Source organism: Rosa rugosa, chromosome 5 (assembly GCF_958449725.1).
Source record: "Rosa rugosa chromosome 5, drRosRugo1.1, whole genome shotgun sequence".
NCBI classification, from domain to species: Eukaryota; Viridiplantae; Streptophyta; class Magnoliopsida; order Rosales; family Rosaceae; genus Rosa; species Rosa rugosa.
Window position 1 is genome coordinate 30,086,928 of NC_084824.1, and position 19,403 is coordinate 30,106,330.

General features: G+C 38.5%; 1 protein-coding gene across 1 annotated transcript; it reads left to right on the top strand.

Annotated features, from left to right (window-relative positions):
* Positions 1–7,265: 7,265 nt before the first annotated feature.
* LOC133708849 (uncharacterized) lies at positions 7,266–7,953 on the top strand. The gene is made up of 4 exons (XM_062134397.1): positions 7,266–7,324; positions 7,467–7,536; positions 7,629–7,727; positions 7,812–7,953. The coding sequence occupies exons 1-4, from the start codon at positions 7,269–7,271 to the stop codon at positions 7,905–7,907; spliced, it is 321 nt and encodes a 106-aa protein (XP_061990381.1). The 5' UTR covers positions 7,266–7,268; the 3' UTR covers positions 7,908–7,953.
* Positions 7,954–19,403: the final 11,450 nt, after the last annotated feature.

Sequence of the window (19,403 nt, forward strand, 5' to 3'; positions counted from 1 at the left end):
TTTTGTATAATAGAAGTATCAGCATGGAATGCAATCTGAACATTAGAATTGTCATGGATCGATGTAATTGTTGCAGCTATATGTGGATGAATTTGTATGTGTTAAGACCACTCTTACCAGTACTAGTCTTAACAAATATACTGTATATTAGAAGTATGAGCATGTTAAGCAATGTTACTTTTACAATTAGCATCTATTTGAGTGTGTTGAATTTGTTATATATGAAGGAATCTATATATTTAAGATGGATAAGTCATGGATGCATGCTGATAGAAGATCAAAGAAGTTTGAGCTAGGAGTAGTAGAGTTTCTCAAGTTTGCCGAGTCTAATGCCAATAACAAAAACAAGATTTCTTGTCCTTGCTTGAAATGTAGTAACACGGAGGGATTTTCTGTTGGAGTTATTAAGGATCATATATTTTGGAATGGTATTAACGAAAGTTATAAGCATTGGAGGTGGCATGGGGAAGCTGCTACATCTGCTATGAATGACAATAGAGTTGAATCTGAAACTGTAGATTGGGAACCTGGGATGGGGGAGAATGATTGGGGCTTTGGGGAAAGTGAGGATGAGCAGATTTCCGAAGACTCTAATGAGTTTTTGAAGTATGTAGAGGATGGGGATCAACCTTTGTACCCTGGTTGTACGAAGACAACCAAGCTGAATGGTCTGATTCAGACCTTCAATTTGAAAGCAAAGCATGGAATGACCGATGCTTGCTATTCAGATATGCTTATCATGATTGGGGGTCTGCTTCCTGAAGGGAATCAGGTTCCTTTGTCTTTGTATGAAGCGAAAAAGACACTTAGTGCTTTAGGGATGGAGTATGAAAAAATTCATGCATGTCCTAATGACTGCATCTTGTATAGACAGCAGCATGCAGATGCACTCATCTGCCCCAACTGTGGTGTTCCAAGGTGGAAATTGGGTAGGGATAAAACTGTGAAAGAAGGGATACCTGCAAAGGTTTTATGGTACTTTCCACCAATCCCAAGGTTCAAACGATTGTATCAATCGACCAACACAGCTAAGAATCTTACTTGGCATGAGTTTGGTAGAAAGAAAGATGGAATGATGCGACACCCAGCTGATTCTCCTACTTGGGAATTACTTGACAAGCAATATCCAGAATTCAGTAGCGACCCTAGAAATCTCAGACTAGCTCTATCTTCTGATGGATTTAACCCGCATAGTTCTCTAAGTAGCAAGTATTCTTGTTGGCCAGTTATACTGGTCACATATAACCTTCCTCCATGGCTTTGTATGAAGAGGAAGTTTATGATGTTGACATTGTTAATATCGGGACCAAAGCAACCTGGTAACGATATTGACATCTACTTGCAGCCATTAATAGATGATCTGAAAATATTGTGGGATGGGGTTGAGGGAGTATACGATGCACTAAGAGGGGACTACTTCAAATTGAAAGCGGTGCTGCTGTGGACTATTAATGACTTTCCCGCATACGGGAACTTGTCTGGTAGCATTGTTAAAGGATACAATGCTTGTCCAATATGCCTTGACCAGACTCGACCTCATAGGTTGAAGAGAGGTAAAAAAATGGCATTCATGAGGCATCGCAGGTTCCTACCTAGACATCATCCGTATAGGAAACAGGCTGCTGCTTTTGACAACACCATAGAGGAGGACCTACCTCCTCTACCATTAACCGGAGAGGAGGTGTTTTCTAGAGTAGAGGGTCTGAATTGTGTGTGTGGGAAAAAGAAACGCTCTCCTCCTGCCAAGGGTGTTGAAGAGCAAGGGAGACCTTGCTGGAAGAAGAAGTCTGTCTTCTTTGAACTAGAGTACTGGAAATATATTCCGGTACGACATAATCTCGATGTCATGCACATTGAGAAGAATTGCTGTGATGCCATCATTGGTACGCTGCTGAACATTCCCGGGAAGACAAAGGATGGGGTTGCAGCGCGTTTGGACATGGTGGAAATTGGTATTAGGGCTGGTTTGAACCCAAAAGTTGGTGCCAAAAGGGATAAATTACCTCTGGCTAGTTGGAACTTGATGCTTGCTGAAAAAAAAATAGTTTGTGGCTCTTTTTTTGAAATGACAGTTCCTGTTAGGTTTTCGTCAAATGTAAGGAATCTTGTCTCTATGGAGGATTTAAAACTTACTGGTCTGAAATTGCATGACTGTCACACTATCATGCAGATTCTTCTTCCTGTTGCTTTACGTTCTGTTCTTGAGAAGCCGGTTAGGTATGCAATAATCCGCTTTTGCCTTTTCTTCAAGGCAATATGTGCTAAAGTGATCGATGTTTCGAAGCTGGAAAAAATGCAAGCAAACTTGGTTGTTACTGTTTGCTTATTGGAGAAGTATTTTCCGCCTTCATTTTTCGACATTATGATCCATCTAACTGTGCATCTCGTACGAGAAGTTCAGCTTTGTGGTCCAGTATTTTTTCGGTGGATGTACCCCTTCGAGAGGTACATGAAAGTCTTTAAAGGGTGGGTTAGATGTCGAAGGCATCCTGAGGGATGCATAGCAGAGTCTTATATTGTTGAAGAGGCTGTTGAGTTTTGCACTGAACGTATGCTTAGTGATGCTTCTACTGCTGGAATCCCTGAAAGTTCCAAACCACGAGCCCGTAATGCATCCAAACCGTTATCAGGCGCTACCATGATTTCTGTCTATGGCAAGGAGATGCATGAAGCACATCTGTGTATATTGCAGAATACCGAGGATGCAAGTCCTTATTTCATGTAAGTCATAAACTTTTAATTATCATCAGTTTTCCTACAGTCCATGAATTGATTCAATATTTTGTTACTTAAATCATTGAGTTTTCTGTGTTTGATATTCAGTGAACATCTGGAATTGTTGAAGCTTCTCAATCCAAGGTTTTCCAAAAATGAAAAGTGGCTCAAGGATAAACAAAACCAGACCTTTTCTGTCTGGTTAAAAGAAAGGGTATGCGATCATATACTTGATTCTTAGTGATTAACAAAAAATAAGATTTTAACATTACGCTAATGTAATCTATTATTGATTTGAAGGTTTCAAATGAACTGCAGTTTCCGGACAATAATGTTTCGGAAACAATGAGGTGGATGTCAAGTGGACCGAATCATGTAGTGCCGACCTTTAGTGGATACCAGGTTAATGGTGTTGATTTCAACACTAAGGAGCGGGACAATGTGCGATCAGTGCAAAACAGTGGGGTTTTTTTGGTGGCTGATGCAATGCAAGTTTCTAGTGCAAAGGATAAAAATCCCAAAACTAATGATATGGACTTCTATGGTGTCATACAACAAATATGGGAGGTGGACTACTACAAGTTTAGGGTACCGTTGTTTAAATGTGATTGGGTTGAGAATGTTAGGGGCATTAAAGTAGATGAACTAGGGTTTACATTGGTAAATCTGAATAGGAAAGGTCATCTTAATGATGCTTTTGTCTTAGCTAGCCATGTTAAGCAAATATTTTACATTGAGGATCCCCTCGATCCTCAATGGTCAGTGGTTGTAAGGGTCCCAGATAGAGACTATCAAGGGACTGATTCAGATGAGGAGTTAGAAGATATTGAAGTAGAACAACAGCCATTTGAAGCAACAATGCCATCGATCGAGACTTTTGATAATATAGATGGTGATCAGCATAGCAATTATATGCGTCCTGGAGATGAAGCAATATGGGTGGAAAATGACTGCAATCAACGTGGCTGAGGGGAAAAAAAAACATTTAGTTAAAATTGTTTGTTCATGATTGACTTGTTTTAGAATGCCTATATATATGTACTGATGTGTTTGATGAAACATGTATATTAACACTTCCAATTATGTTAGTTATTTCATTGTCTTCTGTGTTGTTTAATTTTGAGTTGTGTTAGTAATTTCATTAATTGCTTTATGTGTTTGTTATTTCATTGTTTTATGTGTTTTTGTTTCATATGTTTATTGACATTAATTGTTAACCTATATTATGGGGCTAACTGTGTTTATTGTGTATTGCAGGTCATGGCTCCATCTGCAAGCACATCGAAAGTTGCTAGATCTATAGCCTTAAGGATGAAGGCGGTGCAGATGAAACGTTGTAGAAAAACCGTCTCTGAACCACCTATTACTTCTCCAAATCGTAAACCTACTACCCCCAAAAAGGCTGCAGCAAGACTGATAGAAGCCAACAAGGCTACCTCTCCTAGGAGAAGTCCGCGAAAACATAAAGCTACTCAGTCCAGCAAGGATGTGTCCTCTAGGAGACGTATGGCACCTCCTAAAGCAGTAAATTCCAAGGTGGCTGTGGCAGCAAAGAAGTCGTCGTCCGGTCGTAAGTCTGCAAAGAGCAAGTCATCCGAGGATTCTGATGATGATGACAACATCACTGGTGGATTGAGGTTGCTTAAGCGAGGGATGGTAAGCATGAATAAAATTACTAGGCGACTGATTCGAGGAAAGAAGCTAAAGGTGAATTCTAATGCTGATGGGGAGCCAATTGGGAAGGCAGCTAAGGAGATGCAGTCATACATTGGGGTGTTAGCACGCACCAAGATCCCAATATCTATAAATGATTGAAGAAATGTGCCTTTGGATGAAAAAGACAAGATTTGGAATAGTATTCAGGTAAACAATCAGTCTATATATAAGTTGTTGCTGTTCACTAATTTACATTTCATTATTCTTATTTTTTTCAAAACACAGTAACTAAAGCTATGATACTTTGTATTCGTTAATGTGTAGGATGCTTATGTGGTGCCAAAAGAATGGAAGAAATTGGTGATTACATCAGCCGGCCACAAATGGAGAGAGTTCAAGAGCAAACTAACGAACTGGTACATTATTCCCTATCTGGATTCTCCTGAACTTTTAAAGTTCCCTCCAGATGATTATCGATCCATTGAGGTAGATGAATGGAATACGTTCGTGGCTGATAGAACTTCAGAACAATTTCAGGTTTCTCTAATACCATACTTGGACATGCAGTTGTGGAACAGTTTATGCATTATTAGTTACTGTTTATGCAAATACTTAAATATAATGCATAATTCACATATGCTTTGTAGGTACTCCGTGAAAAGCAGAAAATAAAGAGGAAGGAGAAGAAGTATCCTCATCGATTGTCACGGAAAGGATATGCTAACTTCCAAGAAGAATTGGTCAGTATTCGTCTTACAATCTATTTACAATATATTTGTTATTCTTTTCGGTTTACATCAAGCTGATCATGATCTCACACGTATCTATTCATATTTATAGGCTGAAAAAATACCGATTGAAGAATTGGATCGTGCTACGATGTGGATAAAGGCCCGGCAAGACAAGAGCGGCAACTTCAAAGGGCCAGCAGTGAAGAAGAAGGTCGAAAAAATTGTAAGTTCAGTTTTTTATAATTGTTTATTACTTGTTGTTTTTTTTTTTTTTTTTTTTTTTTCAGGTTTTGTATCCGAAGGATAATTTTTGTGTGCTGTGATTGATGTCTATATCAGGAAAGTTTGAAGAGGAAAGTGTCTGAAGGAGAAATCAACCCTGAAGGAACAGATGATGTTCTGACTTTGGCGTTGGGAAATCCTGAGTATCCTGGTAGGGTACGCGGTGTTGGTGGCTTCGTCAAGCCTTCCGCATATTTTCATCTACCTAAACGCCCAATGCTAAATGTAGAAGATAGTGTTAGGGTAAGTGTTAAGAAGATGCTAGCAGAAGAGAAAGAAAATATCATTGCTCAGGAAAGAGCCAAATGGGAGTTGGAGATGGAGCGACAAATTGCTAGGGAAAGAGCTGCTTGGGAGGAAAGATTTCAGAAGTTAGAAGCGATGGTTAATGGAAAAGAGATGCCAGCTGACTCACCCAAACCTGTGACACCGCTGAATGATTTAGGCTCTGGTCAGGGCAGCTGTTCAAGGCTACTTGAACAGGCTGGTTTGAAAGCTATTGAAATTGAAGCCGCCAAAACTGCCAAGAAGAAGTTAGATTTAGGGGAGGACCAGCAGAAAGTAGTTGAAGAGAATGAAGTCTTTGTGGATGGGGAGCTGAACATCAAACTAACCTCGATTATTGAGGAGGAGGTTAGGAATGATTTAACTCCAAAAAAAAATGCAGTTGTGGAGCAAGTGCAAGTGCCGGTAATTAATCGCTACCCTAGCTTTACTTTCTTTTTCCTTACAATTAGTTTTCTTTTCTTTTCTTTACAATTACATTTGATCAACCATATTGATGACATTGCTACCTCAAATGTGACTAATGCTTACATATTTTTTGGTTTGAATTAGCAGGTTCAGTCCACCAATATTGTCCAGTCAGGGTGTAAACTTGCGATAGATTCATTGGACAACATAGTGGCTGAAGGAACGATCATTCAAGTGGATGTTGAGTCCAGCAAGCAAACCATCCATGGTGTTCCATTGGTTGAGGAAAATGTCCGAGTGTCGATCACCAAATCTATTGTTGCCAATGCTTTGCTACCAATTCCTATTAAGGATGAGATTCTGTTTGTCTGCGATGCAATTGGTACATGCGTTGCTTGGCCTAGAGACTGGGTTATACCCACTGCAGCTGATGCAAAGGTAATGTAGTTTGCTTAAATTATTTGTCATTTTTAACCTTTTTATTCTTACCAAAATGACCATATGAGCTGCTATATTACATCATATAGAAATACTAATCATGCAATGTTATTTTTTATATCAATTGCAGCAACAAAAGCATAAAATTGTGAGGAGGAAAAAGAAGGATACATATGATGATTTTTTTGATCATGATGATTTGGACAAGCTGCCACCCAATTTGCCTCCACCACTTAAGACGTTGGCCACATGGGCTAATGATAACTTAAAGGATGGGATCACCATCCACACAACCTTAGGTGAGGAATTATTTGGATATCGAAAGAAGGTCGCCATCTTCAGAAGGGATGTGTATGCCATGACCAACATGGAGGAGGTTTCTGCCGGCTGCGTTGTGATGTATATGAGGTCTGTAATGCATTTTAAATGGAGTTGTTAATTCAGTGTTATTGAATGATATTTTGAGACTTGTGGTTTTACAGCTTCCTTTATCAAGTGTTGAAGAAATCGAAGATGCTTGACATGATTGGCTTCGTAGATCCTGCTAATACTGGTGTCATTGGCTGTGGAAATCCGACTGAACGGGCTCGTTCGTTGTCAGTTTCTTATGAAAGAGGGAAGCCTGGTCAGATTTTTTTGGTCCCCTATAATTCAGGGTACGAAAGCTTCATTCATGCATTTTTGTTTTTGTAAATATTGACTTTTGATCTCATAAATATAGCAATGCAAGTACCTAGATCAGTTGTGTATTTTATGGATCCGCTAAAGAGGCGACTCATCACCGGTGAATGGAGAACTATTGTGGACAAGTAAGTGCAGCTAGCTTGTTGGTTTTTTGTTGGTATTATGTACAAACAGTTTAGTCCTCTTTTTTTTTTGCAATCTTTATCGATTCTCAATTTATAAGTTGTTAGTTTCATCATAATTTTGTGTATTATGTTGTTGTTGAAGCTCCATCAAAATATTCAATGCCCAAAAACATAGGAAAGGCCGAAAGACTGTTCAATGGAAAAACTGTGCAGTATGTGTTCCCCATCTAGCTAACTATTTATATATGCATTTTTCTAGTTCAGGCAAGGTTTATTAGGTACTGAAAATATTTATTTCTTTCAGGGCATTCCGGAGCAGATGGGTGATAAGACTTGTGGATATTGGATTATGCATTACATGAGGGATATAGTAGAGGACAAAAACCAAGAGTGGAGTGCTAAGGTAATCAGTAACTAATTTATTGTACTAGTGATTTATTGGATTAATTATCCATTGTTATGCATAACTAAACTTCTGTCCTTGCAGTGGGAAAGAAAAGCAAATCACTATTACACAATGGAGAATGTTGATGTTGTCCGGGCAGAGTGGGCAAAGTATGTTATGAAGTTCAGAGATAACTAGTGCATGTGTAGGTTTATTAACTAGTGCATCAACTTTTGGACATGGATAGTTGATATATATATATATATATATATATATATATATATATATATATATATATATATATATAGGCCAGATTTTGATTGCAGTACTGCTAGCTATTTTGCTATGTTGTTTAGTTGGTTGCCCACATTGTGTTGTGCTTCTGGTTTATTAGCAAGCAGTACTGCATGCATATATTTTGGTGGCTGCCCAGTTTAGTATATATGGGCCGTTTAGAACTGTGATGTTGATGATTAAGTTCTGATGTTGATGATTAGAACTATGTACCTGAGACAATGGTGGATTAATGGAAATTGCAATGAATGATTTTGGATGTGGATTTTATGGTTTCAGGAATAGCCAATTTTAGTTTCCAGAATGCATGCATACCAATTGTACAGGGGACTACTAAAATGTGTCATCACAAACTGCAAGCTACAACAAAAGCACACCAAAATGTGTGGTTGTAGCTGCACAGACATAACACAAAAATCAATAATAAGTCTATTGTCTGTTTGACAATGGGACAACAAATTGTAGTCTGAAAGCCAAAACAACAACATAAGTTAGTTCAAAGTACTGGCTAAAGTGTATAACAACAACAAATAAGTGTGATTGGACGTGATTACAGACAATATAAAACACGTACTATTAGTGGTCCTTGTTATATTCAGACCACAAAAATTTGTCGTCGTAATGAGATTGACATAACAAAAATCTATTGTCTAAACCATTTCCCAACATCACATATGTATAATTGAAAAATCTTTCACACAACACTTAAATGTCATACAAATAAACCATAGAACGACACTTAATTGTCCTCTGATACACATTACGACCACATATAATTGTCGTGTAAAGTAAATTAGCACAACCTTTAAGTGTTGTTATATGAGAGAAGACACTACATATGAGTCTTCATATTTCTTATTTAAAGGCATTCACACCACACAAATAAGTCTTGCAATATGCTTCACAGAATAGTATTTCAAAAAATACTGTCATTGTTTTGTTTATCAGACAATACAAAACAGTTGTTTGAATGCTTTTAAAGAAACAGATCACAATGTTCCCAAAATGCAAAACTCATCAGACGACACATTTTTTATGTCGTCTGAAAATTCAGACGACAGAACTCTTCTGTCGTTCGATACGCCCAAGACATGACATCGTACTAGACGACACATTTTGGTTCGTTCAGACGACAGAACAGTTCTGTCGTCTGAAGGCCTTTTTGACATAGTGTAAACACGGGAAGATCCAAACTTAATTGTTGTATTGAAATTAATGGTGAGGTTTAAAATGTGAATCTAATATTGATCTTGGTTTCACAATACTAAGAAGAGTTCAAGCTTTGCTTCATGAGTTCATGCAGAGATCACCGATCATTGTCAAAATATATATATAACTACACTGTTAAACCAAAAAATGATCTCAATTACAAATATCTCAACCAGTAATTCATTTTGTTCTATGGTAGAAAAGGACTTGCGGAAAAGTTAACTCGTTCTTCTTTATTTTTCATTCGTGCTCCTCACCCTCATCTCTGGTTTCCTCATCTGAGATCTAACTGAAAATAGGCGGCCGAGGGTTATGAGATTAGAAGAAAAGAAAAGAAAAAGTGTAGTTGTCTAATCAATTAGTCATTAGTGGATGACGTGATTATGGGATTCAAAGCTCAAATTGTCTTGGTAAAGATTTGGATGAGGATTGATCAAGCACTAAGGACTAGTTTCTAACTCAAGATGGCGACATGACGTAGCTGTTACAAACTTGATGTCAAAAAGGTTGAGACATACTGGTGGTATAGCAGAGTTTGTATTTCCAAAAGTTTGATCTAATACGTGATTCTGGCTTCGCACTAGAGTACTTTTTTTTTTTTTTTTTTTTTTTTTGACTTTGTCAAGGGGAACCCAAAGGCTTCCTAGGCCCAAGATAAACCCATTCGGCGCTTGCTGCATGCTAAATCATCGATAAAAATTAGAACCACAAGCTTAAACCAGAAATCAATCTCATTTTATTTTGTTTTTTAATTTGAGCAGCTACATGTAGATCTGTACAAGTTGGACAAAACTTTAGTTAGCTTTGATTTCTAACTGATTGATGTTTTCAATTAATCTGTCCTATTATAGAGTCCATCTACTACAAACTGATTAGTCTAAAGAGTCTGTAAGTCAATAAATCTGTAAGCTCCTATATGGGCGTACCTAGCTTATTGCGGATGGAGAGGTGGGGTGGGGGGGGGGGGGGGGGGTGACCCCCCTGCTCAATATTGTTAAAAGACTATTTATGTTATATTTTTCTAATTTATATGAGACATATTTATAAGAATTTAATCATTTTGCTCATTTTGAAATAAAATAAAGTTTTTTTTATTGAGAAAAAGAAATAAAATAAAATTACTATTAACCTTTTAATTGTTAAAACGCGAGAAAATTCTCAGCAATAAAAAAAAAAATTCTTCTATATTTTCATTCCCTCCTTTTTTTATCTTTTTTTTTTTTTTTATCAAAAGAGGTCAGTCTATTCTATAGATATAGCAAGCAGTACAAAAACGAAACACCTCTAAGAGGTCGATAGAAAAAATCGTTCATCAGAGCACCCTAAGACTCCTATTCTAAAAAAGAACAAAAATCTAACATACTCCCAATACACCAACCTTTTATAAAGTTCACGCACCATTATTCCAAACAAAAACCTAGGAACTCCGAAGTAGGAATAAAAAACCCTCAGAGCTACTGGTCTTTGCGACCAAATATCAAAATCAAATAACATAAGGAGTAGAGAATGATATGACACCCTCCGCTCCATCTTCATTCATCAGAACCGCCGGAAATAATAAGCTCCCGTCAACCTCAGCCCAATTGCTAGTCCACAGGCAGCCTAGCATCCAAAATGCACAGTACCCCAAACATAGGCAAAATTCCAATCCAGAGAAGTCCTAGCAGCCCTTAAGGCCTAAACACTGAGCCCAGGAGAAGAACATGATGCCCAAGTCGGCGAAAATGCTATGGACACCCCACAGCCTCTTCGTAGAGCTTTCAGGCCACGAGCCTCAGCCATTGCAAGCCCGCACTGCCACAAGGCCTTCCCTACCGTGCGCCCGAGCCGCTGACTAATATTACCCCTACAAGCTACCCCGCATTCGTCGGCGAACCAGCCCCCGTCAATCTAGCATCCACCTGCAACCCTGCAATCGTCCACGCCGTCAAAGTTGACAACGCGAGTTCCAACAATCAGGCGCTCGTCGATTGCGCCTTTCACCATCCTCCCAGCAGGAGCCAACATCGGATCAAAAACTGGATCTGTCAAAACTCCTCCATCACCGCTACCAACAAACAGAAGGAGAAGGAAAAAAAAAAAGGAAAAAAGGACCTCCAGCAAGCCCCCAGTCAACGCAAAATGCACCGGAGAAAGACACCACTGTGAGGCCATTTGTGGCATCAACCATAGGTTTGGGAATTTTGTCGAAGATTAATTTTTTTTTTGTTTAATCTAACATCGACACAAATTTGACCCTCCTTAACAAAATTTCTAGCTATGCCACGGTATACTAATTGGATTTTCACAGGTATACAATTAGTAAACAGGTAAGCCCTTCCTCAACTGTGTTCTATAGTCCTGGGATCGATTTGGCTCAGTTTTGTTCGGGATGCCGATCAGTCCCTAAACAGATCGGTTGGGTACAGTTTCGGTACCAAACGGTTTCAACAGTTCTAATGACAGAAATTCCAGAAACCTGAAAAAGTGTAGCATTGTAAATTTGCCTGCCTTCCTAATTAATTAGTTCTCCAGTGAACTTCATGCACATTTCAGTCCAAAATGCAAATAAAAAAGAACTTAGAACTACAAATAACTAAAATAAGTAAATAACAAATCTCACATAATAAAATCAGTTTAGTAGATAAGTTCACAGACCACAGTAGCAATGTTCACAAACCACAGTAGCGAATTGAAATCAGTTCAGTAGCTTAGACAAATTGAAATTCAGTAGCCAAATGCCTAAACGGCTAAATAAGTTCATAAAAATATGAAATGTTCAAGTTGAAAACTGAAAACTGAAAGCCTAAGAAGTCCATGCTTGTTGCAGAAAACATAATGTCAGAAACTGATCACCATCAACTGTTTTCTAAATCATCAGACATCATTTCTTAAGAGTCATCTTCACTGACTTCAACAACTTCATCATCAGTTTCGGTACCATTCTTTCCCTTAGCTTTTGGAGGAGGACAAGAGCCTAAAGAGATTAAGGTTACATGATCTACATACCAAAGTACAAAACACAAGAAACTGATATCAGAATGTAAAACATAATTGCAAAAATTGAAACGTAAAAACACAAACACAGAAAATTAGAATTCTTTACCTTTCTCACACTTTTCATAGAACTCATAATCTTTGATGCATGGTGCATCTTCTATGCAGCTAATATCATTCCCCCTCAACCAACTTTGTAGATAAATCAATGCTTCGACAAATTTAGGAGTCAATGAACTCTTCCTCCGGTGCGCGCTAAAAGCAAACTCCGATGCAACTGTTGAAACTTGAACAACCAATACATCTTTGGCTATTGTTGCAAGTATAGGGTATTTGGGTCCATTGATCTTCCACCATAACAGAATTGGGAACTCAAACCCTTCCTTCTCATTTGTGAATTCAAGAGAGTCCAGTAGGTATTTATCTACTTCATGTGAAACCACAGCCTCATCAAGCTCAAAAACTACTTTTCTCCAATCATTGATGTAAGATTGTCTTCCACTGCTACCAGTACTTGTTATAGTGCTTTGTAAAGATGAGCTTTCAACCTCTCTTTGACCTCTCTTCTTTGTAGGGGCCTCTCTTTGATTGACAACACATCATGAAAAGTGGTATGGATTATGGGAAGATTACTTGCACTAACTCTTAGAGTAACTTCATAGAACACCCTAAGAAACTTCACAAATGCTTACGCCTTATCCCATTCTTCATCGGATGGAGGCCCTACTCTAGGCCTCTTGCCTTCGCTTGGAACCAAATTTCCTTCCTCAGGCTCTTTGAAATCGGCTGAAAAGCCGCTATCTGGTTGCTCCTTCATCCTTGCAAAGGTTGCTTTGAACTTCAAGGCAGCTTCCAACATTAAGAATGTTGAGTTCCACCTCGTGGGAACATCCATAACAACCAAGCCTATGCAAGGGATCTGTTCCTACTCTACACATGCTTTAAAGCTATCCAACCTTGCTGGTGAAGACCTAACAAACTTTACCGCATTTCTAATGGCTAGCACTGCTCTATTCAATCTCTTCAGCCCACTTCCAACAATCAAATTACAAATATGGGAAGTACACCTAACATGCATGTACTGACCCCTTAAGATTGATTCTGATTTTTTTCTTTTGTTAAATTTGGACCTAACAACTCAATAACACACTTATTGGCTGCTGCATTATCTACTGTTATGGTTAAAACCTTGTTAATCCCCCATTGAAGTAAACAAGACTTAATCAAAAGACCTATGGAATTCCCACTATGGTTAGAAATAGTGCAGAAATTGATTATCCTCTTATGCATTTCCGACTCATCATCGATAAAATGTGCTGTTAGCACCATGTAGTTGAAATTTTGAACAGTACTTGTCCAAGTGTCAGTAGTTAGGCAGACCAATAAGTTTTCAACTTCTTCTTCGTCTTATCATACAATGTAAGAAACTGTTTCACCAAAGTTTTCCTACAAGGGACCTTAAAAATCGGCACTGCAACATGACAAAAATGCCTAAACCCTTGCTTTTCAACGAAGCTAAAAGGAAGCTCATCAACTACAACCATTTCAACACAAGCTTTCATAACTTCATCAGGATTAAATGCTACCATTTTCATTGAATTAAACTTACCTTTATCACCAGCAAGCACTTTCTGATTTTTATCTATCGCTTTCCTTCCTGGATAATACTTGCATGATTTGTTTATGTGCCTAATTATTCCTTGAGTCCCATTTTTGTAAGAATCACAAGCATAGTCTCTTACAAAACCCTTAGGACAATATCTACACTTACCCCTCCTAAATTCTTCTACAATATCTTCTTGACCCTTCACTTAATTTAGTGACTTTTACATCTTTGTATTCCACAAAGTGCTCCCACACCGAACTACGTTTTCTATCAGCTCGAGGATTGCTATTAACCTTGTCAGACGAAGATGGAGCTCTTGCTCCTGCTTGAGTGACATCTTCTTCTGCTTTCTCAGGGATTGAGCGAGAAGTACCAGTTGAAGAAACAACTAGATTAGAATCTGCTTATTTTTGTACTTGAGATCTCTTCTTACTGTTTTTAACTGAAACAAGTAAATTAAGCAACAAAAATGTTACAAGTAATTAAATTGATCGAAATAAGTAAATTAATCAACAATTAGATATGATATAATTAACATTGCATCATAGCATACAACTCTGTAAAAGCCACTGCTATTATAACATGAACTTTCCATCATAGCTGACAACTCCATAAGAAGTAAAAGCTACTGCTATTTCAAAGTATTGCTCAACAATGGTGACTTGGTCATATCTCTGTAAAGTGTAAACCTTCTTCTTAGTAAAAGCTACTGCTACTACAAACTATAAAGCATGAGCCATGAAAGAAAACAGAAAAATTTGAGAGAGTGAGAGACTTGCAATTTTTTCATTGATTCAGAGTGAGAGGCTTGAAGAATCTGAGAGATTGAGAGAGTGAGAAGCTACTGTTAATCGCCTATTCGAGTTGGAGTCAAATCAAGAAGTCTTCACGCTTAAACTCTGATTTGGTCTCTATGAGAGGACAGAGAGCCTTTGTTTTAGGGATGGAGGCTGAGTTGTTTTATGGTTAGGATCTGAGTTGAGAATGCGAAGCAATTGGGAGTTCAGGGTTGAAGCTTACGACAACTCGTGCTTCCTATTTAAACCGTTAGAAAATTCAGGTTGGGTCGGACAATATGGTATGTATTTGACCCATACCGGTGCTGACCCGTTTACACATATTTCGGTATGGTTTGGTTCGGGATGCCGGCGAAATGAGTTTTCATACTGACCCAATCGATTTCGGCTCGGATCAGACTGGATCAGCATCGGTTTCTCCGTGTGGAATTCCCAGGCCTAGTGTTCTGGGTTTTTTGGGATGTGATGGCTAATTGTTGTATAACGTTATCACGTACATAAAAAGAGCTAGAGAGCTTTTGGTAGGATAAAGTTTCGAGACTAAAAATATAGGAGAGTATATATAAAAGAGGTTTGCAGTGGTGAAGCTACTTGGGAATATTAGATATGCTAGCTCATCAATATTGGCTGGTAGATACTCTAAATATTGTACACCATCATTCTCCATACTTGAACAGTCTGCATGAGAAGGTACCAAAGGACATAAAAACGACAATCGTGGTGGTGGAGATCACCAAGCAACACAACGTCACTGGTCCGGTGACGTCCATAAACATTGGTGGAGTACCGGTTCGACAACTATTCCTAATTTTAGAGTTGGGTGTATATACCCAGGTCAAGAACGAGTGTGAGGGGATTATGGAAAAAAGAGAAAAAGATGGGATAAAACATGAGAGGTGGAAGTTGTATGAGGATGAGAGAAATGAAAGTAAATATGGGCATTTGGATAGGAATTGGGCTAGAGCAAAGAAAACGATAATGAAAATGGGACATAAAGCCTCATATCTGAAACAAAGCTTAGCGAAAACTCACCACAGAGGGTGGAGACACCCTAAACTATTGGATATGAAAACCCCAAATCCTAAAGCTCAAGCGCTCATTTGGTGTTACAAGTTTCACCACAACATGAATTGCCCAAAATATTTATAAATTATAAAATTAAAACTCTTAATGAAATCATCTATAAATTGAAAAAGTGCGTGACAATACACAATTCATGATTTAAAAATACACAATTCCTTCCATCTGTAACTCTTTTCCAGTCATTAAACCCATCAGTAGTTAGTGCAGGATTCACTTTTGGACCCTTTGCAAAAAGAAAGCACGGAAAGCAGAATGCTTTATTCTTAGAAGGAGAATACTCTAACCATGGCCAATCTGTGAACCAAGAATAATTGAACCGACGATATTGGTTTCCTGACCGAACTCTTGGATACTCAAAAAGTTTAGGTTGATATGGCCCCAACTTTATATAACCACGTTGAATATGGTCACGCTGATTAACAGGATATTCATATATCTGAATTCGTTTCCCTGGATCTCGTTCCAAATCACCAACAACAAAATCTATATCTTCAAGAGTCAGAGATGTGACATGAGGTTGCTCATTGAGTACTGCCCTATCAGTACTGGATGCGGGAGGAGTAGGAATAGAATCTCTACGTGTTGAATGAACAATAGGAACAGATTCTCTAGGCTCTGGTATTGGAGATGTGACATGATGATGCTCATTAAGTATTGTACTATCAGTATTGGATGCAGGAGTAGTAGGAACAAACTCTCCAGGCTCGAGTATAGGAGAACTGACATGATGATGCTCATTAGATGCAAGGGGTGTATTGCTATTCTGATCTTCTCTTATTTTCTTGAGCCATGAATCAAGAGTTTTTGCTTTCTTGGTTGGTCAATTATGATCAGACATTATATTTAAATACCTAAGTAGTAACCATCACCAATTGACAAATGCAACAATAAAATCAAGTAAGCAACTATCTATTATAAAATCAAGTAGCACACAAACACACTCTAACAATGCATCAAAGGATAAAACGAAAAGCCAATTGATCAGCAAAAACAAGCAAATCTATAATCCCAAACCTTAATTGAAAAAGAAAAATACAATCTAAGAAACTGATAAAGAATCCAATATTAATGACCCTAGTCAAACGTTGATCACTTGGTCAATAAAAAAATTTATATATATACCTAGGTTGAATCTTTTAGGGTTTTCGGTGAAAGCAAGCAAGCGGCTTTGATTCAAAGCCTTTGAAGATGCCGCTGGGGTTAATTATATATGTATATATACCTAATATACCAACACATCTACGCCTTTCAAACAAAGTCAGAAAGCTAATATAATATATTGATAAAGTAGCAATAGTGTGATGAGACTCATGGATTTGATTAACTGATTAAGCAATTGTGAGCTAAAAACAAAAAACATATGAATTAAAAAATGAAGAGGTGCAAAAGATCATATAACCAAGAGGAATAGAGGATGAGCTTGTACCTGAAGAGTGAAGAGGTCAAGAGGGAGAACGGTGGTCGACAGATTGGACTGAATACCACAACTTTTTCGTCTGACGTCTGGGAGACTGGGACTTATTGATTTTGGAGAAACGGTGAGAGAAAAAAGAGAAAAAGGTTGACCTAATTTACTTGAAGGGTGGTTCTATTCAGACCTCCCAATTTGCTCTTGGGACCTATCTAAATTTTTGTCAAAATTTAATCCCTATTTTAACCCTCTGTTATAATTTAAAAAAAAAAAACTGAATATATAGAATGAATACCATTGATACGGAAGAGTCATTATTCTAAAAATACTCTCTTCCTTCGCAATTGTTTTTAGCCAATTGACAAATATGAATCATAGAGTTTTTATTTTTTATTTTTTTATTCAAAATTTGTGATGCACTTCATAACTCCATAGCCATGAGAAATTAAAGAGGAAAAGAAGAACGAGTAAAGAGCAGGTTACATCACTTGAGATATGCAGGTGGTTTTAAATTATGCAAGAACCTAGAAATTTTTGTGGTTTTTGGGTTGAGAACGTAGCCTCTAGTTTGACCCTTCTTCTATACTCCAACACAATTGCACTTGTAGTTCTCAATTAAATACTCTACTGTATGCCTGTATTTATCCCTTTTGACGAATTGTCGATGACCCTTCATGCCATGTATAGAGTTTAGACTTTAAAGTTGGTAGTGTGGTCATATATTAATCCTTCCTCTCCTCTCTATGTATATAGTTCCTTACCGGACAAAGATAAAAAAAATTGATATTCAAAGGAACTGCACGTATCATAGTAGGAGGTATAAAAAAAATGGGGAAATGATCATTTACCCAATTTTAGCTTAAAAATTGCCCACTTACCCAAACACTCTAAGAGATTGCCCACTTACCAAAACACTCTAAGAGATTATTTCCCTAATACCCAATTAAGTATTTTTTAATTCATTTTTATTTATTTTTGGGACAATTTTGCCCTATGCTTCTTTGTCACTTTGAGAAATAAGTCATTGGAGACCTTGCTTGACTCCGGTGGCGGACTCCGGCGACCGGTGATATACTCCAGCTACCGGTCACCGGAATCCGGAATCCGGCTACCGGACTGGTGACCGGATTCCGGCGTCTGAATTTATTGCCCCCTAATAATACCCAGTAACCATATTATTGCCCCCCAGTAATCATATTATTGCCCCCCAATACTATATTATTGCCCCCCAATACTCATATTATTGCCTCCAATAATCATATTATTGCCCTCCAGTGAATTGCATAAACTCCCAAAACCAAAATGAATACACTACAGGCACAATCGATCAATTTATATGCATATTATTTCCCCCCAATACTCATATTATTGCCTCCCAATAATCATATAATTGCCTCGCAATAGACATGTATAACTACTCAATAAAACTTTCACCAACGTGGCCCGCTCGGACTGAAAATAGATCGAAGAGGAGAGAGGTAGTGCAGAGTTCGATCAATCCCATATCTGTCAAATCCGCAGAGTTCTTAATCGACAGTGACTCCAGCCCCTGACACAGAGCAATGCCGTCGAGCTGGGACCCAACCGCCGAGCACAGCCCATGGAACTGGCCAAGCTTGAGAGCTCTCAGTCTGGGACACTTGGAAGCAAGAACCTCCAAGGCCAGTCCACTGTCCCTCACGTTCTTACACACATCTAGTACCAGCTCTTCCAGCAAAGGAAGCCCGGAGAAGAAGTCGATCAAAGCCGCCCTCCCAATCTGAGCGTCCTCCAATGTGAAACCGTCGTCGTTTGGATCCCCACGCGCGTTGGCCAACGAAGACGTATCGATGAGATGGACGACTCTGAGCTCCGGGCAATTGGTCGATATGGCCAAGAGAGCCTCCTCCCCGACGAACCCTATGTATCTGGGATCGAACATATAAGCGGCGAAGAGCTGCTGAAGCTTGGGGCAGGCCTCGGTGATGGATCGGATCTCGTTGGCTCTGAAACCCTCGGTAAACGACGCCGTCAGGAGGTTGAGCTTGGTGAGAGAGCGGGCCACGTTGGGATGGGAGGAGAGAGAAAATAGATCGAAGAGGGGAGGGGGGGGGGAGAGAGAGAGAGAGAGAGAGAGAGAGACTGAGTGGAGAGAGATTGATCAATTTCAATTTAATAATAGGGGCAAAATTGTCAAAAGATGTTAGATCGGGTAAGTGAGGTTAAAAAACTCTTAGTGGAGAAAGTGGACAATTTTTAAGCTGAAATTGGGTAAGTGGTCACGGCCCCTAAAAAAATGTAAAATACAAACAAGGACAAAATAGGAAGTTTGTTGAAAA